Source organism: Camelus bactrianus, chromosome 30 (genome assembly GCF_048773025.1).
Source record: "Camelus bactrianus isolate YW-2024 breed Bactrian camel chromosome 30, ASM4877302v1, whole genome shotgun sequence".
In the NCBI taxonomy this organism is placed as follows: domain Eukaryota; kingdom Metazoa; phylum Chordata; class Mammalia; order Artiodactyla; family Camelidae; genus Camelus; species Camelus bactrianus.
In genome coordinates, this window is record NC_133568.1 from 10551297 (window position 1) to 10577134 (window position 25838).

Consider the following 25838-nt stretch of genomic DNA (forward strand, 5'->3'; position numbering starts at 1 on the left):
AGCAAGTGCCATTGGGGCTGGGCGGGGCCGAGAAAAGAGAAAGCTGGAAGGGGTTTAAGCAGACAGAGCAGGACCTGGACTCCATGACCCCCCAGAGTCTACTCCACCCCAGGAGTGCCAGTGCAGAACTCGGCGCGCCCAAGAGGTAGCCGGATCCCTCCTCCCAACACTAAATCCCCACTTCATCTCTCCTCCAGGGCTCCAGCTCTCAGGGAACCTGTCCTGGAACCCAGTGTGGCAGTGACCTTCCTCTGGGAAAGGTGCCAGTCTCAGGACTTAAAGTGAGGAGATAGCAAGCAGGAACCAGAAGGACCCCAAGGTCTTGGGGCTGTACCTCGCCCTCCCATCTCCCAGGGCAACCTCCTTCCCAATCATCCGAAATAAAATTCCCTTTTCTCAACTCTTCAAGCTTTGAAAAATCACCCACCTTTGTAAACTCAGGGCTCCCTGAGGTTGACTGAGGTTACAAACTCAGGATGCTCACCAGCTAAACTCTAGGGTTCCTGCCTAACAAGAAAGGTGGCATCTATGCAGGTACAGATCTTTCTAATAAGGGAAGACCGGGCTATTCTCTCCAGAGACATCCAGGTAACCCCTCTTCCTCCCCAACCAAGCACTGGGAGACCCCAGCTGTTCTGGATTCTGATGGACACACCTCCCCACACCCCTCCCACCAGAAGAAAAAGGAGCTGGAGGACAACATGGAATCAAGTATACATTTTAAAAATTGTTTAATGGAACATAAACTCCTTTAGAAAAACATTCAGCCAGGTGATAACACCCATAGAAAAAAACACCAATCTTGTGTTTATCTTTTTTAATTTGGCATTTGTTATTTGCATTTATATTAAAGCAAAGTGCATCTTTTCTTTATTTTTGTTTATACACATTGCACAATACATAAATAATGATGCTTATAAAACGTCTTTATATTTACAAGTAATAATATATTTATATATAACATAAAATACATTTTTTCTTTAATAAATCTCAGGGTTTTTTTTTTCAGGAGTCCTTTATCTCTCAAAGCACTACAATGCTAAATTTCCAATGAGAATGCTTCTCTTGTTCATTTAAACCTTTGTAGTTAGAAAAATAGCTTATGTTAAAGTCTAAACATGCTCATTGAGCTAAGAGCAGTGTCAACGTATCATACGAGTGTATGAGTTGTAGAAGAAATGAAAGAGTTAGGTGTCAGCTCAGGATGGTACCTTGGGTTGTGATGGACCGAATCCTTGGTGGGAAGAGGGGGATGCTGAGAAGTCTCCCTCCCGGGGCTTCTCCCCTTGCTGGTCCAACAGCAGAGCTCAACACATGGGCTGCGGAGGGGAGGAAAGTGCTGAGCTGGTTTTCTGAGTCCGGGGAAAACCTGATGTCACCAGGGCAGGGGAGAGGCTGAGGGGCCTGAGAGGGCACTGGGTGAGCAATACTGTGACGGGGCTGCCCCGGCAGCCCTTGGGAAGCCCATCTCAGAGATGTCCAGGAGCAGACGGTCAAAAAAGAAAGACACGACAATGGCAACAGGGTGGCTACGGGGGAGCGATAAGACGGCATGGAAAAACGGGTTCTGGTTCAGCCTCTTGCAGGGTTGTTTCTAAGAAGACAATGTCCTAGAAGGGGAGAGGCGAGGCGGGGGCTTCCCGGGGCTGGGGACAGAGCCTTGCTGCTGGCAGCTGCCGCCCCACTGAGCATGTCCAAGGGGCAGAGAGACAACCTTGGGAGGAAAAGGTCTCAGCCGGAGACATCGTAAGAAACACACGAGTCCCCCATCTGCATTCGTGCGCATGTGCGCACACTCGCTCACACGTACGCCCTGACAAGGGCAACAACGACCCCAAAGTTGGGACCTGCTCCCCATTCCAACACTGTGTTTGGCGGTACTCTGATTTTTGCCTCCCCTTTTCACATGAGGTGTTCTGCCAACCATACCACCACCACCCCCTAAAAAACCCAACAATTCTTTTCATAAGCTATTTCTCACAGAACAAAACAAAACAGAGCATAAACGAGAAAGACGAAAAGGGGAGAGGGGGGAAAAAAAACACGACCAAAGAGTTTGCATGAAAAGCAAGCACTCAGGAGGAAAACGTTAGCAGCAAAGTAGTTTGGACTGGGCCCGCTCGGCTCCCGCTCTGTCCTCTCCCCACGTGGCTACCGGCTGTTGAAGATGACCTCCAGCCAGCACGGGCAGCTGCTGATGAACTGGCGGGTGTAGCACTGGCCCCAGCCCTTCACGAAGCTAATCTGCACAGTGAAGCCAGTCCACGGCTGCTGCATGAACTCGTGGTCGTTGGGCCGCTGCAGGCTGAACGCTTTCTCGTAGTCAAAAGCCTTGATGGAGAAACCGGGGAACACTTTGTGTACCAACAGCGTCCTGGAGTCCGGGTTGTCCAGTGTGGCTGACTTGATGAAGATGGGGTAACTGCTGCGGTTGTACACCCACACGCCATCCACCTCCCGCGTCAGCTGGATGCCACAGCCAATTTTGCTCCGCACTTTCTGCACCAGCTGACTCTTGTTGTCCGAATTGAGCTGTCCGAGGCAAAAGCCATTCCCCTGAGGTAGATCATAAAAGATATCCAGGGAGGGCTCCTGGACACAGTAGAGCCTCCCCACTCTCGTCTTCTCCTCCCAGTATGCCACCACGCACCAGTGTGACCGATCCCCAGGCTCCAGAAGAAGTTGGGAATCTATAAAACAAAATGGCAGACATTTGGTTGGTGGTGACGGGGAAGGGCATTTTCTTCCATATCCTCGAATCAACATACACATACACACAGGTACCCCCCGGACCAGCTTGTCTCTCAGTGCAAGACAGGAGGAGGTGACAGTGGTACTGGAAGATGTCCTCTTACTGGGGCCTGGAAATCTTGACCCAGTCTTGATGGAAGAGCCTTGCCTTTAAGCATGGGGCTCAGCTGGAGAGCCCCTCCCCTCCTCTTCTCCCATCCTCCCAGGACACCAGCGCATGTGCCCGTCTGGCCAAAGGAAACCCCACCCCTGCAGAGCTCAGAAGCCAGGACCACTCAGTAACTTGCTAGGTCCTGGTTTTCGGGCTAGAAGAGGCCTTCCAGATAGATGGTCTGAAATTACAGTTCTTGAAACTGGATGGAACCTTGAAGGCCAGCCGCTCCAGCCCCTTGTCATCCTCATGAGAAAACCCAGGCCCAGAAAGCTTATTGCTCAGACCGCAGGGATGACACAGCCAGACCTGGCACCCAGGTCTCCAGACTCCGGGACCACCTGCTGAACAGTCTCTGTGCTTGTGACCCAGTTCTCAGATCAGTGCCTTGGCCATAAGGGTGTACCATCCGCGAAGATTTTAAATGGAAGAGGTTTGAGGTAAAAATATGTCTTCCTAATAAGAAACACAATCTCAGTGTGTCTGTCAACAACAGCTCTGTACACAAAGCGTGAGTTCACGTCAAAATGCCAAATCACAACACGCAGCTTGGTGTCAACCCAGACTACCTTACAGAAGCTCCCTCCAGCCCAGACAGAAAAGGATGTGTCTGAAGTGGGTACACAACCATGCTGGCAGGGCCCTTGTCTGCCGGCATCCTCCTCTTCCCCCTCCCTCCCCAGGAGCATCTAGACTGGGGGCCCTGCCCCCTCCAGTCTCCCTCCCCTGGAGGCCCCACCCCAGCTTTCCTAGACCTGCTTCTTCCCACAGGCAGCGGGGGAGACTGGGGTGATGATTCTGGTAAGGTGATTTTCCTGAATAGGCACTTGGAGATCTTTAAAAGGGGTGGGGGTGGGGGTAATATGGAAGGAAAGGGGGCCCCCAGCGGCTGGCATTCCAGCTCCTCCTTAAGCTGGAGCCGGCGGGGCAGGCCTCAGACTGGGAACCATAAATCTCCCCAGCCCAGCCGGGCTGCAGGAACGCTGTGGTTTGTGGTGGCAGGGCGGAGACCGGAAGTCTTGTATTTGTTAACAAAAATGGGGAAAGGCAGGGGGAAAGCCGGGCAGACGGCAGGGCCTCCCTTGCCCTCCGGGTCCGTCCTTGCTTCTCTCTGACTAGGGGGCTTGGGGCATGAAGATGGGTGCTGTGAGATGTCTTTGGCTTGTTTGGCCTTTTTGAGTTTGGAACCACCAGCTTTGGAGAGGGGTGATGATGGCTTTTACAGCAGAGCAGCCAGGGCTGGGGGAGGGCTCGGGCCCCCATGTCCTGCTGCCCCAGCAGGCCGGTAACCAGTGCAGCTCCGCACACCAACTGCTTCCAACCCTTACAGGCATGTTAGGACCTGGGAACCAGTCAGCTCCATTAACTTTTTTTTTAAGCAGCAGCCAGTTTTGCATGGAGGTGTCCCATGCATAAGTCCGTGCAAATGTACACCGTGACACACTGAGGGGGCCACAGACATACACCCTGAGCGGGGGTCCCCCAGACACCCCACCTGGCCTTCTCAAGTGCCTGCCGGGACGGCTACACAAAACGGGGAAGCCGAGGGCTCATTCCTCCCCTCAGTCCCCACCCCATCGAAAATCAATTCCAGAAACCTGGCCTGTCACCTCCCCCGACACACAAGCATCTCTAAAGTACAAGAGTGAGAGAGGCCATGTCCATGAGTGTGACATACGAGTGTGTATTACACGAGTGTGTGTTTGCGTGCACACACACCGGAACATATGGAAAAACAAGAGCGGGACAAGGGCTCCAAGCAGAAGTGACTCATCAGGCATTAACTTGTTTCTGCAAAGTATCCATCAACTGCTAATAAACTCGTGAGCGCTGGCAATCTTTGAACCCTCTTGCCGAGGGAGTTCAGCTCTGATTCAGGCCACACCAAAGACCCATAACATCCATGTAAATAAAAATGCTCTGGTGTCCAAGTTCGCTGGGGAGGAGAAAGCCCTCCTCTGGAAGGCACAGGGTACCCATCTGCCAGTCCTCCCGTTTGAGGCAGGGAGAGTGTTTTGAAACGTAAGAAGTTCTGGCTTATTAGCCCAACTTGGGACAACAAACCAGCCAGGAAAGGAAGACCAGGGAGTCGCTGGGAGGGAGGTTCGGGAGACCCTCAGCCGAGCCTCACCACAATAGTTCGTTTCACAGGAGCCCGGCTCCCCTGAAACCTGGCACCCAGTAGAGCAGAGGGGGTGGGGGGAGGAGGGGGTGGGGAGAGGAGGAAGAGGGTGGGGTGGGGGCCTGGGGATCAAGTTGCCCCAGTGCCAGGCCCACCGGCAAGGGGTGGGGGCCTCTGGGGGCAGAGGAAGCTGGGCGGGGGCTGGAGCCTGAGGTCAGCCAGCAGAGGGGAGGGGGAGCGGGGTGAGGGGAAAGGGGGGCACGTTCTGGAGGGTTTCTCTTTCATCTGTGCAGCCCGCCAGTCCACCCAGCAATTTGCTGCCAGACATCCCCTGGAAAAAGCCTTTTTCTGTTGAGGTTAATGGCCCAGCCCAGATAAACAGCATGTGGGTGTCCCTGGATGAGAACAAGGCCCCTGAAAATCCACTAGGTGCCCTAATCAAGGGCAGCAGGACCCCTACGTGCACCCATGTCACCCCACAGCCCCCTAGTACCCTGATACCTCACCTCCTCACTGCTCTTGAATTGTATCTCTGAGCACAAAAACAGGTTCTGTAACAAGGGTGAAGGCCCCCTTTACACAGCCCGCTCCTGGGGGCCGATACACAATGCCCCATGTTGCCAACTCAGACTCCCCTGTTTTGCCCTGCACCACCCGGCATCTGTGCTCATTTCTGGGAAGCGCCCAGCATCATCTTCAGAGAAACACAGTTTCCTGAATCAGGCCCACAGCCCACAAGCATCTTCCCACAAAGTTCTATGCAGATGCTCAGCTCCTGGGGGCTTCCCAGGCCTCGAGGTGAGGAGCTGGGAGGACCTCAGTGAAGAGTCCCCCTCGTTACAAGGACTAAGGAAGGGTCCTCGCATCATAGTTGCTGATAACTTCATCTCCAAAGGTGAAACTCACAGCCCCTTGTTAGTTTCCCTCAGCTTTTATAACTTTTTCCGGTATTTTCAACAACTTCTTCTCCCTCCTCAGAAAACTGTACAGGGGCTTGTTTTAAAACTCTGTGCATTTTAAAGCATCCAAAAGAAAAGCTGTGTTGTAAAAAGCTAACTAATCAGATGCCTGCTCACAATTTTTTCTTTTTATTACAGTTTAGGGAATTTTTGGAGCAATCCCAGAAAAGTGCTGAATCGGCCTAAAATTCCTTTAAGGTTGTTTTACCCCCTCCCCTTCCCCATTTCCCTTAAAGCATAAAATCTACCCTTTAAAAGGAAAGGGGGAGGCGGGTGTGGAGAAGGGGAAGGATTTTGCCTCGTGTTTGCACTTGCATTAGGGAAGACCACTTAACAAGGAGCTCCCTGCCTCGTACAAAGAGTTATTTAATTATCCTGGTCATGAATGAACAGACCAGACCCTTCTAGACCAGAGGCTCATGAATGAATCCCATGCCTGGGATCTCAACGGCACAGGGTGACCAGACCTCAAGGCCACATTTTAGGTAAGAGAGGAATTTTTCCCCTTTTAAATTTTTTATTTGAAGGTGTAAGGAGATGAAGATGGAAAAAAAAAAAAAAACTGGAGGGAGGAAGTAAAGACCAAGTTCAGTGCCTCAGTGGTGCAATTTCCAGCCTCCAGGTTGGAAAGTCAACCCTGGGGCCAGAGAGGCAGAGCTGTCCCAAAACACCCAGGGGAATTCTGAAAACACGAGTGTGCACAAGAGTGAGGCCATCTGACCCTAGCCATGTCCACACACAGAGGGGAGGTCCCCAAGATTCCGACCTTTCAGGACAGGGACTTGGGAAACCAAGCCAGCACAGAACCACAGCAGCTAGCGCCCGCTGAGTCCACTATGCCCCACTGCCAGGGCACAAGAGGCTGGAATAAAAGGTGGACGGTGGCCGGGGGGGGGGGTGTCTCCACTTGCTCTCATTTCTGTGAAGCAGTTGGATCATAGAGGATTATTTCTCTACTCAGCAGTGGGATGGGTCTGCGAGCCCCCCATCCCCAGTGGTCCAGCAGAGAGAGGGCTAGGGACGGAGCCTGGGCAGAAACGGCTGCCTCACGCAGGCTGATGAGGGCAAAGGAAGGGCACAAATGCAGACCCAGAAGTAAACCCGGCAACCCTGGAACGCAAACATCGCCACGCCTCGCCCTCCCAGGTCCAGGGTTCTCCCTTCTCGGGACTCCGGCGCCACCAAGGGTTGCCTCATCCTGTCCTCCCCCTCCATCAGTCATCTCAAAGGTTAACAGCACCCGTCAGCTCAGCTCCCCACCCTGGTCAGGAAACTGGCTGTTCTGAGAGCAACCAGCCCACTTCAGGGACAAGGACTAAGATAAAAGAGGACTCGGTGCCAATCTGTCCACCCCAAATACAATTAACAAAGACTCCTGTTGGGCTCTAGTTTTCAAGAAGCAAATGACCAAAAACTAAAGCAAACACATAAAAACTTGCTGCGGTGTCTGGGCTCAGTGTGGGTTCTGGGGTCAGCGTTAATCGGCCATGTTGACTCAAAAGATGATGTCAAGGACTGCTCCCTCAGATTCTTGGGGCAGCAAACACAACTCTGGGGTTTAGAGGGTAGCTTGCTCTAACTCAAAACGTTTCAGGTTAACTCTCAGTTACCCAACAAATGCTCAGACCCAACCCACCACCACTGACTGCCCCAAGCTCCTTCACCAAAAGGCTCAGTCCTGGCTTGTGGAAGGCAGAACTGAAAAAGTTGGATTTTTTTTTCCAGAGCTCTGCAATGAGGCTCTCCAAAGATGTGGCTGGACTAGGGTGTGGGCAGGGGGTGCCACAGGCTCTCCTTCAAAGGCTGAGGTGCTTCATCATCATCCCTGGGCCCAACAGTTGAGCTCCCCAAGTCCCACTCCACAGGGAGTCCCACCTCCATGAGCTGACCAGCCATGCAGTCAGACACCCCCCAATTCAAATCTTGGTGTGACTTGATCTCATCCCTAAAATGGAGTTCCTAGTGCAGGCCAACAGGGTCATTGTGACAGTGTGATCAAACGCAGCCAGAAGCCAGGGCCTGGCCTGCAGCCACACTGGAGGGTCTCACCTCTCAAGGGTACATCATCTCTTGGGTTCTCCAGAGGCTTGGAAAATGCTGATGACTCTCCGTGCTCCCACCCCACCCCGGGTGAGAAAACAGTCCTGGGCTGATACCTACACCCCATGAGCACTTAGTATGTGTAGCCCTGTTAGAAGGACAGAAACGAGACACTGTGAGGTTGCACGGTACTATCCTCATATTAAAGGAGAAAATGAGGCCCACATCACCTGAAAAAAGAGCAGGCGGGTTGACGGCCAGAATACTGCCATGTGTGAGCTGTGGGCGGGCGACCACTTTGAGCCTCTAAAGCCACTAGTCCTCTCCAAACACTAGCGAGAAAACCATGTCCTCCAGAGCACACGCTGGAAATGCTATGCCCACTTTAGGCCTGAGTGTGGAGTCCAGCTCCCTTGCACCAAGAAGCCAGGAGAGAAACAGCTTCTTTGTCAGCAAGCTGGTCTGTGACCTCGGCCAAGTGGCTTTGCCCACTAAGTCTCAGTCTGACCTGCCCATAACTGATAGGAAGGGAACTGGGGCAAAACAGCCTCCTGGGCCCTCTTCCGGCTCTGAAGGTCTGGCTACAATCTAGGATTCACAAATGTGCCCCTCAGTATTCAACAATGCTGGTTCCATTTCTTTTTACTGCCTTCTGGAGAGTAAGAAAATCACTTTGGGGAGCAGGGCATATTTTTGCATTTCATTTGCAATAATAAAACAAAAACAAAACAAAATCAAAAAGGAAAGGAGATGAGTCAGACTTTGCTGTGTCCATCTCCAAACCAACTTTTTTTTTTTAAAGAGTTGCAACCTTGTGTTCTTTCTGTCATTCAAGGCCCCCAGGAAAAGGGGAGTATCTGGAGGAAGGGTCTCCTGTATCACCACCATACTGCCAATGCCCACCAGGCTTGTGGCCCTGAAGTTTCTCACCCATCATCACCTCCTGCAAACGCCCCGAGCTTACAGATTCGGCAGGTCCTGCAAGTCTAGAAGGCTGATTCGCGACTGTGTCTTACGAACTGTGATGAGGATGAGTAATCAGTTACTAGAGGGAAAAGGTACTTCCCTGCTCCCCTAGTGGGCCCCACCCCCGACTTCCCAAAGCCTCTCAATGCCCCCAAGTCTAAGGCCCCCATCCCAGGGGTCCCGCCTAAGAGCAGCGTTTTGCCATCAGAGAATATAATTGAGGGTAGCGCCGGGCAGGGGAGGGAAGCCACACAAAAGCTCCCATCTGTCTCGCCAGCCGGGCTGACGCGGCTTCCTGTGCCCCAGCCTTCAGCCATGCAAATTATAGCGTGTACCCGGCTGCGTGCCTTCTGAGGAGGCCTGCTCTGCCCGGCTCCAAGAGGCCTCAGAGGAAGGGTGGGGACCCCCAGCCCGGCCAACTCCATTCATAATATTTACAGTAAATGGGCCTCCCTGGCTGTCGGTTAGTGTGCATCCAAGCTCATCTCGTCTCAAGTCTGAATTTCAAGTCTCTTCCACTCCTCGGAGCATCCTAAACTTCCCACCCTCACCCCCTCATAACTCAGCAGCTCCCTTAGAAAGGGGGTTCACTCACCTGCACACACAGAGCGCCCCCACCCCTCCCCAGACCTCAACCGCATGATCTGCTCACCTGCCTGGCCCCTGGGCAGGAGCCTGGCCACTCTCAGGAAGACCTAACAAGGAGGGGGGACATCCCACAACAGAAAGCCCACCAAGTCACATCTCTAACCCTCCCACCTCCCACCTGCAGAGGGTCCAGAAATCCCCCCAAATTCCACACGTGGATTCCCAACTGGGAGTGCTCCTCCACCCGCAATCGCAACCTTCTCTGACACCATCAGGAAGTCCCTCATCTTCTTTTTACTGACCACTTCTAAGTATGCTGGCTACACGTTAGAGGGTCGGTAAGAATCTCAATAAACATGGATGCACAATGAGCCAGTTTTCCGAAAGGACTCAACCCCCAGAGGTGCAGGACGGTTTTCGCCTGATTTTGCAGGTCTGGGGCTCTGCCAGAGTTGCTTTTGCTGTGGGCCTCGATTTAATAAAGCCCCGTGCTAGGCGGGAGGGTGCAGCTCAGTGGTAGAGTGCAGTGCTTAGCATGTTCAACCTCCGGTACCTCCATTAAAAATAATAACAATAATAAATAAAGCTGATATCCCCCTCAAACTAAAATAATAATAATAATAATAAAGCAGCCCCATGCTGCACTGACCTCCAGCTCCCTGAAAGGAATTACAGCCCCAGACGCAGGCCCTGCCCCCTCACCCCATCCGGCACACAGCTCCAACTCAACTCTAGCTTTTCTAGAGTAGGGACACCGTCCGAAGATGTGGAAAAATACAGTGAGAAACAAAAGTCCTTTTCATCTCTCCCCTCCCCCATCTCCCCTTGTTCCATAACAATTATGAAAACTGTTGGATGGGATGGCATTTTGAACATTTACTGCATTCCGGCCAATAAATTCCAATGCAGGATCTGATGGAAAAGCCTTTCCCTCTTCAGCCAGCTCCCTGGCTCCCTGCCCCCTGCTCACTCCCAGCCCTCATTCCTTCTTTCTTTACAACCCAACACCAGGGCCCAGCCAGGCCAGGGCCCGCACTGTACTTACGGGGAAAAACAGTACGACAGACTGGAGACAGTGTGCAGACTGGAAAAGTTAATCATTACTTCTGTCTGCCTCCGTAATCTAATCTCTCTGGCTTTGACACACTCACTGTTCAGCCATCCCAGCCCTTTCACCCCCAAAGCAGCCAGGACCTCATAGGCCTGAGGCCCCCCCTCTCACGGGCCTCCCACCCTTTGCCTCCAGTGAGGAGGCCAGGGGGATGAAAGTTCCCCCCTCCCTGGACCACTGTGACAAGGCTCCCGCTGCTCTGTGCTGTGTGCCCCGCATTTCAGAGAACTCCGGGCCTCGCGTGGGCCCCACATAAATGCGGGCTCCAATCTGGCTTGTGTTACAGCAGACAGCCAGGCCACCCCTCCTCCACTGCCCCCCTCACAGCACACAGACTCAGTCCCTCCCAGCCCCCTATCCCATCTTCTCTCACTCCCCCTGCTGGGCTCACCCCCCAGCCCATCCAGTTGCCCCGTGAGATGTAGGCAGACACACAAGTCAGGATGGCTCTGCCTCAAAAAACTCAACACAGAATTACCACAGGGCCCAGCAATTCCACTGCTGGGTACATACCTAGGAGACTGAAAGTGGGGTTTTGAAGAGATACTGGTACACCCATGTTCACAGCAGCCTTATTCACAATAGCCAAAAAATGGAAGCAACCCAGGTGTCCACTGAATGATGAACGGATATACAGACACATTTAAAAAGAAAGGCGATTCTAACACATACTGCAACATGGATGAGTCTTGAAGACATTATGCTGAGTGAAATAAACCAGACACAAAAGGACAAATATGGTATGAGACCACTCATATGAGGTCCCTGGAACAGTCAAATTCAGAGACAGAAAGTAGATTGGTGGTTACCAGGGGCTGGGGAGGAGGGGGCCTGGGGAGTTAGTGTTTAATGAGTACAGAGTTCAGTTTGGGAAGGTGAAAAATTTCTGGAGACGGATGGTGGTGATGGTTGTTCAAATATGTGAAAATTTATTTAATGCCACTGAACCTTAAAACTTAACACTTAAAAATGGCTAGAATGGTAAGTTGCATGCATATTTTATACAAAAAAAGAAAAAAGCCCTGCGGCCTCTCTGAAGGCTTTCCTGTACACCCTGCCTTCCTGGGTACAGGGGACTCTACAGGGGGCTAGGGAGAAGGGGCACCCGCAAGGCTAAAGGCCCCCTGGAAGTGTATGCAAATATTGGTATGCATATGCATTTTCCTGGGGAAAGACCCCTCCCACGAGTCTGAAAGCCAAGAAACTTGAAGAACTACCATCATTTTCTTCGCCAGTAAAAGAAGCCTCTCTCTGGCTACCTACCTCCTCAGTAACAGGGGTCTCATTCCCACCCACCCTCAAATCCAAGAATCAAAGATCACAGATCACAGGGGGTCAGTACCACAAGGGACTTGGGAGATCAGGCCCAACCATGGATTCTGCAGATGAGAAAACTGAGGCCAGGGACACAAAAATGGCTCCGGCAAGGCCACGCACCCAGCTGGTGGCTGTGCCCGAACCCCACCCCACCCCAACCCCACCCACCCCCGGCCCTCAGCCCAGGAAATCAGGCCAGCCCCAGGGGACAGAAACCTGGGGGGGTGCTACCCCTCCCAGTGTGAATTCTCTCCAAGCCCCCTCCTGGGACTCTGGCAACTGATGACAAGGAGATTTCGGGGAGTGGGAGGAAAGGTCTGCTTCTGAATCTCTGCAAGCCTCCCAAACTCCAGACCTCTTCCCCAGGAAATACCCCCCATCAGGGTTTTAACTGTGAGCCCCGCCCCACCGCCCCAAGCTGGAGACGGGGCCCATCTATTTTTAAGAACTGTACTGTGCACCCAGATCACAGGAAGAGCTCAACTCTTGCTTTTCCCTCTTGGTTACTGATGAATGAGGGGGAGGCGCCGTGCGGCTACGAGGCTGCCCCGCGGCTGGCAAGGTCCCCAGGCGCTTTCTGAACTGAGCAGCTCTTCTGGCCCTTCCTGGCCTCAGCCACTAGGCTGGGGAAGACCTGCCGACCTTAGCAGGTGACCGCCAGGTGGGAAAGGGCGGCAGAGACGATCATTTCACCTCCAAGTGGAAGATGCAAGAAGGTGGAGGGTGCTGACAGCACTGTCCTATCTTTTGTTTGTCCCTGTTGAACGACCATCCCAAAGTCAAAAGTAGAAAGGCAATACAGAAATGAACAAACATAAGAGCCACCAACAGTCCCCGGCCTGGTGATCTGAGTGCTGAAGGACAGAAACTCCCAATTTTGCAAGATGAAACTGGAGTTGAGATCCGTCCTTCCCTCACTGCCCTAGATCAAACCCCAGGCCAAAACAGCTCTCCTGACTTTACAGAGGAGCGAGGAGATTAATTAAATTAGTGATCTCCAAGAACAGAGCCATCAGTCGGCCAGGGGTGGCGGGGGGCGGCCAGGGGGCAGGATGAGCGTGAAAATGAAACCCCTTGGTAACTGGGTATTAGATTACCTCAAGTAAACCCTCCTACAGGCAGGCCAGGGCCAGAGCCCCACACCCGGGCTGGGACCTCAGAAATGGACTTGACCATCAGATTTTAAATTAAAAAGCAAGCGTTGCCTCCCCAGATGCATGAGAATCAAGCCCACCGGAGTTATAAAAATCCAACTCCTGGGCTTTGGAAACATCCCACCTCCCCTGTGGCTGTAAAGACATAAATACTACCACTCCAGATGTGTCGGTCCTCCGCCCCTTCCCTCCCCTGCTGGGCTAGTCACCTCCTCTGGGCTGTGCTCCCAGGTACTACCAGGGTCTGGATTGTAACTGTACCTCCTGCTGCTCCGGCTGTTATCTCACAATCAACAAGTGGGGGGGCCTGCGGCTGGAAACAGAACTGGAGGAGACAGACCTCTGTTTATCCACAAGCTTTGCTTTATCTCAACGCTCAACAGACCACACAACCCGAGCAGAGGCAAAAGCCGATGGCAGAGGAGCTGTGCCGGCCGGCCCCGCGCCCTCAGACAATCACCCTGGGGGCCCGTCCCTCCAACATCTCACCCAACGGCCCGGCTCCTACTGCCTGAGAAGCTGACCCCTCCCCGCCTGACTCCAGACAGAGCCAAACCCTGCTCAAGAACCCCCCCAACAGCGCCTTTAGACAAATCATGCCATCTGCCCACAGTCCAAGAACTACATCCTCCATGTCTGGCAGAGCCTAGCTAAATGATTGGGACCACAGAGATGTGCTGGCTTCTCCTGAAGCAATTGGTTCCCCGTCCCAACTTCACACCTTGCAGAGGGAGGCACGCATGAACCCACCTGGGAGGTGAGCGTGCCTTCCAGGCCGGGGTCAGCCAGAAAGGGCTAGGCCCGGTCCCAGCTCCCCGTGGAGGCAGGAAGAGAGAGCCCCTGTCCTCAGCTACTTCCTAGCCAGCTGCGGCCGATCCTGAGAGGTGTTTCCAAGCCAGGCGCCGGTCAGGCAACCTCTGTGGGCTCACCACCTGCCCACAGCATTCTGCCTTGGCGTCCTGCTCTGTTTGGACAAGTTACCCTCATCGAGTGTTCAACAATGCTTTTACACACCCCAGGGCTCTTGTTGTGTTATGAAAACAAAACAAAGCATGCTAAGGAAAAAAGCTGGGGGAGGGGGCGATGGAGGGCAAGCAAGCCACACACAGCTCTCTTTCTTTCTGGTCTCCATGCTAAAGATGGATCCTTGGCATCTTTAGAATCCCACATCCCATGTCAGAGGAACGATGATGCCATCAAAGAGGGGACTTAGAAACCCAGAGATGAGTAAATGAAAACTGTTTTCACACCCAGAACAAAACCTTCTCCACACCATTGGGCTGCACAAGTTCTCTTTCTAGGGGAAGCTTCTGGGTGACTGGGGGCCACGTGACCCCCCATCCCCCAGGGCAAAGCACAGCTCCTGGACACAGCTGTACCAGGGGAGCTCTGTCTTCTGACTCCTCTTTACTCCTCACCAGTGCCCTAGAAATAGACAGTCAGGGAGTTGAGGGACTCTGGGCTCAGTGCTTGAAAATAAAGGCAGCCCCAGCCTGCCAAGTGCCGGGGACCTTGATGAGGGGAAGGTCATGTTGGGGTGAAGAGGCTAAGGGCATTAGTAAATTCCTATCTAACCCCTACCCAAAAAATACGAGGTTTTTTTTTTTCTTTTTGCAAGTTAAAACTGAGCTAATGACACTGGGTGGGGCTCAGTGTCGAGGACTGTGCAGCCAAACCAAAATTCGTTTCCAGCCAAGAGCCACTTGGCCTCACCATTGGGGGAAGGAAGCTGAAAAAGTCATGAAAGATCCTTTAGTAAACCGGGAAATAAGGCTGCAGTTAACATTTCAACTGAAGGTGACCCTTCTGGTAAAATATTTTTTTAAATAATAAAAATGACATAAAGTTCTCAAACAGCCTCTTTCTTAAAGAAAATGGGCCTAAACGTTCTCGTGGGAGTGGAAGGAAAGAAGGGAAAACAAAACAAAACAAAACAAAACCGGGCTGGCCTCCTCTCAGCCACTACCTTTCACGAACAACTTTTTTCTGGAGTTCTTCTCATAAAAGGAATGATGCAATTTCCTGTCTTGTCCCAATATTTCCTGTTCACTTACAAGGTGAAAGTTATCACCCTGTTTTAAACAACTGTCCTGAACTCCATAGAAAGTTGCTTTTTCTATCCAGTGCCCCATCCCCATCACAAAGTCTCCCCAACTTAGAACAGAAACATCACCATTTTCTACACCTTTAAGGAATTGTTTTAATAAAAAGCCTTGTTCTCTCTATGGAAGAAACTGAGTCTACAGTCACAGCTTCCCCAGAAAGTGGGCAAGGGGCCCGGATCCTCACGGGGATAAAGTGGATGGGGCCGAGGGGCAGCCAAGCACCCCCAATGAGCCAACGTGTTTAGATAGAGTTGCCGCCACCAAGGGAATATTGCTCTCTTGGTGTGTTAGCCACTAAATTGAGAACTGCACCTCAGCAGTTAATAATATCTTCCTGCTGAAAATAGCCCAGAGAGGAAGCCTGTCTGTGACAGTAGGCACGCCGCCAGACTCCGGGCTAGCCATTCAGTACTGCGCGAGAAAGATGGTAGGGCCAGTGGTGACCTCCGAGTGGCCACGCTGTACAGTATCCTTTCACAAGGCTCCTGCAAAGGGAGGGCTCCCGGGCGAGTCACCAGCCTCCTTCTGCAGCCTTATAACCTCGGCGAGGATGTCACATGGACCAGAGGCTCAGGCAGCAGGACCAGAGGAGGGGTCAGATCGCCCAGCGGGGGATCAGGAGGACCCCAGGCTTTGGGAGACAGCCCTTGCTTGGCTGGCTACCCGTCCCTGGGCCAGCCAGGGGGAAAAAGAGCTTCTGGTGCAGAGAGGGAACAGGGCACTCACTTCCCCTGCAGGAAGGTCAGTCTGGGAAAATGAGCCACAGGGAACTTTCCTGACTCTCCTTTCTGTAACCCGCATGGAAAAGGAAAGATTGCAAAATCACAAGAGACAGGCCCATGAACGTGGCCTCACCCAGGAGACCTCAGAGGTGCTTCGGAAACAAGCGTCTACCTACAAGTGTAGATCCCAGGCACCTGACAGAAGTCTCCACAGTCAACGTTCTTTACTGATTATCTAAATATCTATGTGTATTTCAAAGCTGCCACAGGTCACTACTTCTTTAAATTGTGGCAAAATACGCATAACATAAAATTTACCATTAGTGACATTGACAGCATTCACAGAGCTGTGACCATCACTACCTAGTTCCAGAACATTATTATTACCCGGAACAGAAACCCTGTCCCACAGGCCTCTTTTAACAATGTCATTCACAACAGCAAAGCCAATGGGGAGGAAGGGGCAGAGTTAATGCACCTCGTCCAGTTTCAAAAATCTTACTTGAGAAGAGGCTCAACCAGCAAGATGTTCTTCTTCACTATGGGAACAGAGACAGAACCACAGAAAACCTGCAGGGCCACCAGAAGAAGCCACCAAAGATCACCCCCTGCAGGAACACAGTCTTTCCACCCCCTAACACCAGGGGCTCCCCAACTTGTCTACGCCTTGAAATCACCCGGGCGGCTTCAAAAAATACTAACGCTGTGATCCTGACGACAGACTGTGATTCGGAAGATCCGGTCCTAGTGAGGTCCTAGTGTGCAGGCAAGTCTGGGGACCACCGCCCAGTGCCTTTTTTCCTCCTACCACCCGGTTAAGACGCCTGCTTTGAAGCAGCCTGGCAATCACGGCACTGCAGCAGCAGGATCCTGGGACAGTAGCAGCGCAATAAAGCAGCAAACGGAGCCAAACTTGATCATGAACCCTCTGGCAATTCCTCCCTTTTCACTGTCCCCCGGCTCTGAGCTTGCCATCAAGGTCTCACAGGTCCAGAAGTCCACCCAGCTGCAGCCGGGCTCTGCTAAGAAAAAGCAGAGCCTGGGGAGGGGGTGTGAGTGACCTAGGCTGTGGCCAAAAGCTGCGCGGGAGCCTGGCCCTCACCTGGCTGCCTCCCCCTTCGCAGGCCAGCCCTGTTCTGCCTCAGTGACAGGATGCATGAGGAGGCAGGCCTTCTAGTCTGGCCGGCAGAGCAGCCCCAATTTGCTCCAGAGACTTTTAATGCTGTCACCCTGCATTCAACCCCTGCCTGACTGCCCCATTCTTTCCAAGACAATAGGGGTTTTAACAGTGAGCCCATCTCCAGGTTGAGTGCATGGCCTCAAGCATCGCAGCAGAGGCGGCAGACCCCATGACTGGTCTTCACCAGGGAGTGGCTGTGCACCAGGTAAGCTGGCCTGGGCCCGAGTCACCAGGCTGGCATTAAGGAATATGTGGATTGGGTCCCTAGAGATTCAGTCACTTCTCACAGTGGCCTGGACAGAAGGCGAGTGGGTAAATAAGGTGCTTTTGCTCATGGGCACAGGTGCTAGTCTGCCTGACTCCCCCACAGCCCATGCTCTTGGCCACTTGGATGAACTCAGTCCACTCCCACTCTCCTCCCCATGACATTAGAGACTCCAGAGAAACCACAAGCTGCTTGTTCCCAGGCACGGGAAGGAGACATTATAAACACAGCAATGGGCACCCAGGCCCAGATTCCCAGTTTGCCATCACCGTTCCCAGCCAGGTCACAAATGCAGCTGAATAACTTTTGGTAACAACAGGATAGAACCATCTTTCCTAAGCTACTTGGTTTGAGCCCAAGATGACCATGGACCCAGCCAGGGTGGCATTTTCAGATTCTATAGGTGTTTTTGAAGACCCTCCCGCGAGGCTCTAATAGATGCCAGTGGGGATCAAAGAAAAGGAAAGAATGGTTCCTGAAAAGGATGCTGATCTCAGGATACTCCTGTCACCCAGAAGTAGAAGCTATACACAGATCTGAAGACCTTAGCAAAGGAGCTGGCCTCCCTTGGATTGGTAAGATGGTATCTCTCCAATAAGTACCCTCAAGTCCCTCCCCTGGACACACCAGTACCATGTCTCCATTGCCTCCCGCTTCCCTTCTTGACATCCACTGTGGCACCTCTTTTGAACTTTAAAAGACTACAAATGATTGCTGGCCTCCAATCTCAGCCCTAACTGGGGAGGTCCGTATGCCTAAGACCCAATCAGCTCCAGACATCAATACATAAAGCAGGGGGCTGGAGGATGGGTCTGCAGCACAATAATCTAGAACTCGCAAGTGGGACGGTGTTCCTTCAACCTCCCCCCAAACCAGGACATCAGACACGCCAAGTGAAAGCCCCTCCTCCCCAAAACTCCAGATGGAGGCTGCCAAGATGACAGCTTCAAACACATGCTTTTAATTACCAGTGATACAGTGAAAGCTCTGGGAGCAAATCCTTTCCCTTTCCACCACCGAGCTGAACCTAGAAGCTTCCCATCTATATGAGACTCCTCCAAGGTGGGTATTCCTGGATCAGGACACATGCCAGCAACAAAGGCCTGTTCTGTACGCTTTTGAAAAAGCACCATACCCAGATCACAATTCAAAACCAATCCACAAACACTTCTCAGCCCCAAAGAGCATATCCTCATGGAGAAATTGTCCTGAGGGTCACTGACCCCATGTGAGAGGGACCCAGGCCTCTCCCAGAGCCTGCCTGTGGGCATCTGCCTGCTCATGTGTCTACACGGGATCGTCTATCTGTACGTCTGCAGCATGCATACACACGCACGCGTACACACACACACACACACAACCAAGCACCGAGCAATCCATCTGTCTCGGAGAGCCGGCTGTCAGAAATGAAAGTACAATCTCCTGGAACCGAGTCACAGCCTTCTAAAAATGTGCCGTTTTCCCAGACTGAGGAAACTTGCAGGGGTGGGGTATGTTTCACTGCGAGTCCCAAAGGCCTGGGCCTGTCGTCTCACCGGCCAGACCCGAGCTGCAAGGCTGGAATTCCAACCTGCAGCCAGCGGGCCGGCTCCCAGCCCACTCCCCTTCCTCGCAGGAAAGGGAAGGGCCAGCCTTGGAGTCACCCCGGCATCTCAGGAGGGGCGTGCCTTTGCACACACCCCCACCCCCACCTCCGAGGCACCACATTTTCACATTGGGCTGTTTTCTCTTTCCCTTCTTCCCTTGCCAAGAGAATCAAGCCCTGGCTCCCGCTGCCGACCTTCCTCCCACCCTAAACTGAGCCCCATTCATTAAGCCTGCTCTCAGCCAGGGCAGGACAGGAAGGAAAACAGCACACAGGGCCTGTGAAAGAGACACTCAGAGAGGTGATTTCAAGGGGGAGGTGGGGGCAGATCCTTGCGGGCGTTTTCCCCGCCCCGCACATCCCCCACTTCGATGCCCGCTTGGCCCTGCCTTCCCCACAGCAGGCTCCCCACCAAAGCCCCCCACTGGCCTCATCTTCTGCAAGGCGGACACACCCGGGCCACCCTCTCCCCATCCCCATGGAAAGATCAACTTCTTGGAAACGAGGAGGTTCAGGATATATCCCTTTGCAAAACCCTCTGCCCTGGCCCCAGGCCACTACAATCATTTGGGGAGGGGGAGGCATCCTCACTGCAAAGGGTGGAGACCTGGGTTTTCTCGGCGCCCCAATGCCTCCTCTCCAGATACCCCCCAAACCACTGGCGCCAACCCAAGAAGCAGTTTTTTCAATTTCCCCCCACAGCACATTATTAATAAACTGCTCCAACTCCGAACGGAAAGAAGAAAGAGCTCAAACTTTGAAGCCTTGGGAATTAGTAAATCAAGAACTAAAATTCAAAACAAATGCTCTTTCGTGTGGAGCCCCCCCCTCCTTTTTTTTTTCTTTTTGCAGTTTTGTTCAACTACGTGATCCCTTCAGAGACAAGCACTCCTTCCTACCAGCTCCTCATTCATTGAAGTGGCTGCAGGTACTCTGGGGCTGGGGGGAGGAGTTAATCATTGCTTGACCCCCAGTTTCTTTCTCCGACTAGAGAAACTCTTAGAAGCCCACCCATCTCAGAAGGGGCTGCACGGTTACACTGTTCAGGTCACAGTGTTCAGCTCCCGGGCGGGTAAGGAGGCTGGTGGCTGGCCGGGTGTTGTCACTTCCTCCAGCAAAGGAGACAGACAAGATGTTATCAACAAGACAAACCTTCCGAAAAGCCCCCTTTCAAAAGCTACCACTTCCCTTGCTTATTTCATGTGGTTCGCAGGGGCCGGGACTCCTCCCTGCACACTCGGGATTTAAAAAATAAAACCGTCTAACAACATCCTGAGTGTGCTATTTTGCCCAGACCCTTTCCTCTCCTTGGTCTTCTTTCTTTCCGGAACTCTCTCAGCCTTAGAAAGCAGAAACCCTCCAGCTCTTCACGCCCCGTGTGTTCCTCCCTCCTCCACTGCCGTGGCCCACCCTCCTCCTCATGCCCCAAGCCCCCTGCCCTCGCTGGGTCCTTCTTTTTTCCTGCTCAGCTCTCATTAGGAGCATTGAGTAAACAATACCTCTGTCTCAGATAACAGCCAGAGTATATACCGCGCTGAAATAAAAACAAACAAGGGTCTCCCTGCAGACATTCTCAGCAAGCTCAATTCCTGGAGAGGGAACAGGCTGGGATGACTAACAGAGCAACACCTGACCAGTCTGAGGTCACCTCACAAAAGAGGGTGCACCACAGTCTCCTTAAGAGTTTTATGGCTTCCATCCAAGCTGCCATGATGCCACACCAACGTCCCAGGGGCAAATGCCCAGAACTCTGCAGGATTTTCTTTTTTATTTCCCCCCCAGGTTACTTTCCCTCTTGCTTTAGCTAGTTCTTAGAAAATCCAGTGATTGGCACACTGGGGTAGGAAAAACAGGTGGAAACAAGACATCTTTAGAACAAAATGGAAATGCCTCCCATTTACATTGCTAATGAGTTTCTCCAAGTTTATCACTCTCCTCTCATGTCCCTCAGGGACAATGAGGCTTGAGCTACCCAGTGCCCCTCATCCAATCCCATAACCCTCCAGCCCAGCCATTCCAGGCCCTTGCTCACAGCCGTGGGCCCTGAGGAAAACCTTCCCTGCTGGGTAGCAGTGGTAGGGCCTACTATGTGCAGCATCCCAGCCCGGGCACTCCCATTGCCTGACATGCATTGCAGACGCTGGACTGAGAATTACGACTTGCAGAGAAGCACCAAGGACATCTGCTCTAAGCTTCCATCATACACTTGGGATCTGTCTTCAACAAGTTCCCAAAAGGTGGATCCATCCCCTTAAGGCACCCGATGCACTATGGGCAACAGCTTAAACCATGAACTGATGACATCAAAGTCACCAAGGGAACCCCCTCAAGCCAATAACCAGGAAACGGGGCTCAAGGGCAGCCCCCACACCCCCATCCCTGCTGGCCCGTATTTCCACATCTACAGGGCAGGCCTGGCAGGGACGGCAGAATGATGAGCTGAAGGGCACTACAGTGACCACGAATGCACCCAGTTTAACGCACATGAAAGTGGGAATTAATTCCAGACCAGCTAGGGTGACGGAAGGCCACCTCCAGTCTCCAGTAATTTTAGGAGGTCTTGAAATTGCCAGGAAAGTAAGAGAAAGCATCTCACCTGAAAGCCCCCCAGGGGCCAGATAATTCGTTCCCCCTGTTTCAGCGGAGGAAGGCACAGCATCCGGACAGGCTGCTGCAGATCGGGAAAAGAGAGAGAAATACACACACAAATAAGTAAACAGAAACACCAAGATTAACTTGTAAGCACATTCTGAACAGCATTAAAGAGAAACCACACATTCCAAACGGCCGACTCCCAGCCGCGATGCTGACTATGAATGGTCTGCTCAGGCTTCGCTACCCATCACGAGACAGACCACAGCACCTTGTCACCCGTCTGGGCTCCGGGCTGCCAGTTCATCATTAGTCAAGTCAGACTCGATCACAGACTGGCTGGAATTTCTTTGATTGCAAATCCCCCATTGAGGAAACCAGGTAGTTCCCAAGGTCAAAGAAGGCCGGGTTCTTCTCTCCACCTTGGCTGCTGTCTCCCCACCATCTTTCCCAAAGAAAGATCCAGGGCATGGACTCTTTGCTTGGATCCAGTGGCCTCGCTGACATTCCCACAGACCAGTGTCTCCCTCTCATTTTTTTAGACAGATTTCCTAGTTCTTCAGGACTTTCTTAAAATTGGCATTAGGTTAAAAGGACTGCTTTTTTGTTCTTAACTGAGGTCTAGTAAGTATAGCGAAGCACACAAATCTCACATACAACTCAATGAATATTACTCTTGTATACACCTGTGTGAAGCCCCTGCCACGTCAGGACAACAGAGGACATTCTCAGCAAGGGTCCTAGCTGGAAGAGAAATGTTCTTCCTCCTTCCAGGCCTAATCCAAACTCCCCACCTCTGGAAATCTTCCCGGGCAACCCCAGACCTGCGAGGCTCCCTGCCCTCAGTTTCTATAAAATCCTTCTGGCATCCAGCACTGGGAGTTTCCTTCTGCGGTCTTTACAGATCTTTGACCTTCAGATCCTGCCTGCCTGAACTAGACTATAACCTTCTCTTGAACATCTTTGTCACCCTCAGGTGCTCAACAGTGACCTAAATGTTAATGAGGATAATGACAATTTCAGCTGAGAAATAGACTCGACAACCTCCCTCCAAGCAATTAAAACAATAACGCCCACGAACCACAACTAATTAGTCCCAGAAAACAAAAATACACAAGACCCCGTAAGCATATCACGCACCACTGCCAACGCCAAACTTACTGAAATCCATAGAGAAAGGCCAGCTCAGGAAAGGGGTTTCCCAGCTCCGAACCAAAAACACCAGGGTGGATGGTGCAAATTCCAGTCCTTCCACCCCGGGCCACTAGCAGGATGTCCCTGGGGTGTGCGTTACCAGTTTCCCACTGGAACCGCTTGGCCGAGATGGCAAATATGAAGCCAAGGGAAAGAGCGGCCCAGAGGCAAGTAGCCACGGGAGCTCTCCAGTAGCCCAGCAGCTGTTTCTGTTCCCGGGTGAAGGGCAGAGGTGGGCTGGCCCCTCAACTCTGAGGTTCTCCCTCTAATCTCTCCTGCATCCTCTCTCAGGCTAGAAGAACAGCTTTTCAAGAGTTCTTCTAAACAGAGGAGGGGGAAGCGGAGGAGTGGCAGGGGAGAGAGAAAAGACTGTGTGTGTAATCTCATTTTATCAGAGTAAAGTATTATTCCTAACAGGAATATACAGTTTTACAGGATACACTTAATCACATGGAAAACAATAGGGGCAGGCAGGAAACAGAGTTGCTGGTTAGAGAGTATACCCTGCACTTTCTAAACTGTTCTGGTGGCCTTCGGCATGCTCTAGAGATAGGCTTCAACCTACCCCCAAACGGAAGGCAGCCCCACATTAAATATGATGACTTATCCATGGCCACTCCTCACCCCCTCACCCCCCTGCCATGCCCCCTCCCCATCCTCCCAGCTTTGGCTATCTGGATCCCAGGGGCAAGGTGTGTTTCAAAGGAAGAGCCCGGCATCTCGGGGCAGAGCTGGGACCACATTCAGGGTGTCATCCCTGTCTCAGATCAAAGGTAAGCCAGCTCCACACCGGCAACCACAAGCGTTTCTATGAAATGGTGCTCTGCCCTTTGTGCAGCGCCTTTGATCTCGGGATTTACAAACATTAATTAGGACTTCCTACCACCCCTGTGAAGTAGGAAGGTATACCTGTTCGACATACACCCAGGGAAACTGAGGCGTCACTGAGTAGCCCAAGGGGCCACCCAGTGAGCTGGTCATACCCAGCACCTACCCCGTGCCTCCCCCTCCCCAGGCAGGCCAGCGTCCTCACTCTTCCCTGTACACAGTCGGGCTGAGACAGCCTTCAGCATCCAGACTAGCCTCAAGCTCCTGCCAGGCTGGTAAAGGTCAGAGGCCACACCTCCACCTCTCACCCACAAGAAAGCTCCTGGAGGTGGCGTCCTAAAGCCAGGGTCTCAGCTTCTCCCATGTTGTCTGCTCCCCAGGGCCCAGGCTGGCACACACTCAAGCTCTAGGCCACTTCTGGCTCTTCTCCACCACTAAGCACCACCAAGCACCCAGGAAATGCTGGGTTCTGTGGGAGAAGGACTCATTCCCCTCTCCCAGCAGCAAGAGAGCCCTTGAAGATGCACGCCTGGGAGCGCCAAGGAACGAGTGCTGCGAGGGGACAAGGAGAGGGAGTTGGGGGTCCCACTTCTCTCATTCAGAGACTGGTTCTCAGAGAGTCACCCTATTCTTGTCAACTTAGTTCTGTACTTCCTAAGTCCTGTCTGGACAGAAGAACCCAACCCTCACCCCACCCCCACCACTGTACCCCAGTGACCCAGCTCTGCTCCAGTCCACAACCCTGGTTACAGAAGAACAATCCAATGCAATGAAATCACATTTTCAGGCCACAGCATCAGGCCTATAAAATGAATGAATGAATGAACCAATAAATGAGTGAATGAATGAATCATCTAACTCTTCGATCATAGGGATTTAAAAAGAGGCCTGGAAAAGTTAAGAGTGGCCTGAGTTAAGAAGTAAATGCAGGGCTAGGTCCCAGACTTCTCAACTCAGGCTTTGGAGGCTTGATCTGCCAGAGGGCTCTGATCAATGATCACCTGCATCCCTAGCCTAAGGGAACAGCGAACCGGCAACATCCCCCCGCCCCCAGTCATTCTTCAAACCTTTCAGACCATCAGATACAGAGGACACAGGAAGCAGAGCCCACAGAGCACTCCCTCCCAACATCCCCACCCCATAAGCTGAGATCTCATTTCTAACAGCCTGCTCTTACTCCTTGTATGATGGGGAAGGAAGGTGAGGGGTCTGCCTGACTTCTGATAGGCTCAACTCACAGCCACCCTGCTCCTACACTCAGCCACATCTAACAATCCTCCTTTCCCAGAATGAAGTCCTGCTGACTTTGAACCACCTAGCACCCGGGTCTACAAAAGTCCAGTATCCCAGAGGCTGCCACATAATGACTTATATTATAGCAAAATGGAGTTCCCAACTTTCAGCCCTGGCTCTCCTTCAAACGCTTCAGGGGGACCAAGCCTCAGTCCCTTCCCACCACCTCTTCCCAAGCTGGAGACTTCACTGAAAAGATCTCCTCAGTTGTGCAACTGGTTACGATTTTAATAGTTGTCCACTGTAAACCTTACAGCCGGTTCTCACCTAATAACCCAAGACCAAAAATTCAACCTAAGGCTTAGAAACTGAAGAATCTAAGTGGCTGATCTAAATTCCCCAGCCAAATGGTCTCCCCTGTACAAGGCGAGGATAAAAACCTGGGGCAGCATCTCATCTGTGTGTCTGACCTCAACGCCCCTGGCCACAGCAGCCAACAAAACCAGCCCCAGCCCTGGCTGCCCTCCAATGTGTCCGGAGATTCCTACTGAGGGGGCTTCGCCTGTTAACACCCTTGCATACTTACACAAGGGTGGTGTTTTTCATTCTTTTTTTTTTATTTGGGGGTTTTGGGGTTTTTTGACTTGTCTTGGTTTTTTTATTTTACACAAAATATTTTGGGTGAATAACCAGCTGTTTCAGTTTCCGATTGGCAGGTTAATCACTTCCTATTGGCTGATCTGGAGAACTTTTCTCCCCCTTGAAAATGGCACATTCCTGTCTTTGTGGCTTCTCTGTTTACACACATTTTGCTACCTAATGTCAACACTTGCTAATGAATAAATATATCACTCCACTCACTGAAAATGAGGTCCTGGCCTGAGAGGTTGGCTGCTTGAATCCAGGGAACAGATTTGTCCTGCTATCTCTACAGAAAACCCAAGAGAATGTGGTCCTTCTTTCCTATGGTTTTAG

General features: G+C 52.1%; 1 protein-coding gene across 3 annotated transcripts in view; it reads right to left on the reverse strand.

Annotated features, from left to right (window-relative positions):
* Positions 1–714: 714 nt before the first annotated feature.
* SMAD7 (SMAD family member 7) overlaps positions 715–25838 on the reverse strand; it is a 30222-nt gene continuing 5098 nt past the window's right edge. The window contains exons 3-4 of one of the 3 annotated variants that reach the window (XM_074355140.1): positions 21613–21684; positions 715–2690 (exon numbers count right to left, since the gene is read on the reverse strand). In XM_074355140.1, coding sequence (XP_074211241.1) covers positions 2152–2690; positions 21613–21684 — 611 coding nt within the window. In that variant the 3' untranslated portion in view covers positions 715–2151. Of the gene's footprint in view, positions 2691–21612; positions 21688–25838 lie in introns of all 3 variants that reach the window. The other 2 variants (XM_074355139.1, XM_074355141.1) reach the window with 2 other exon arrangements.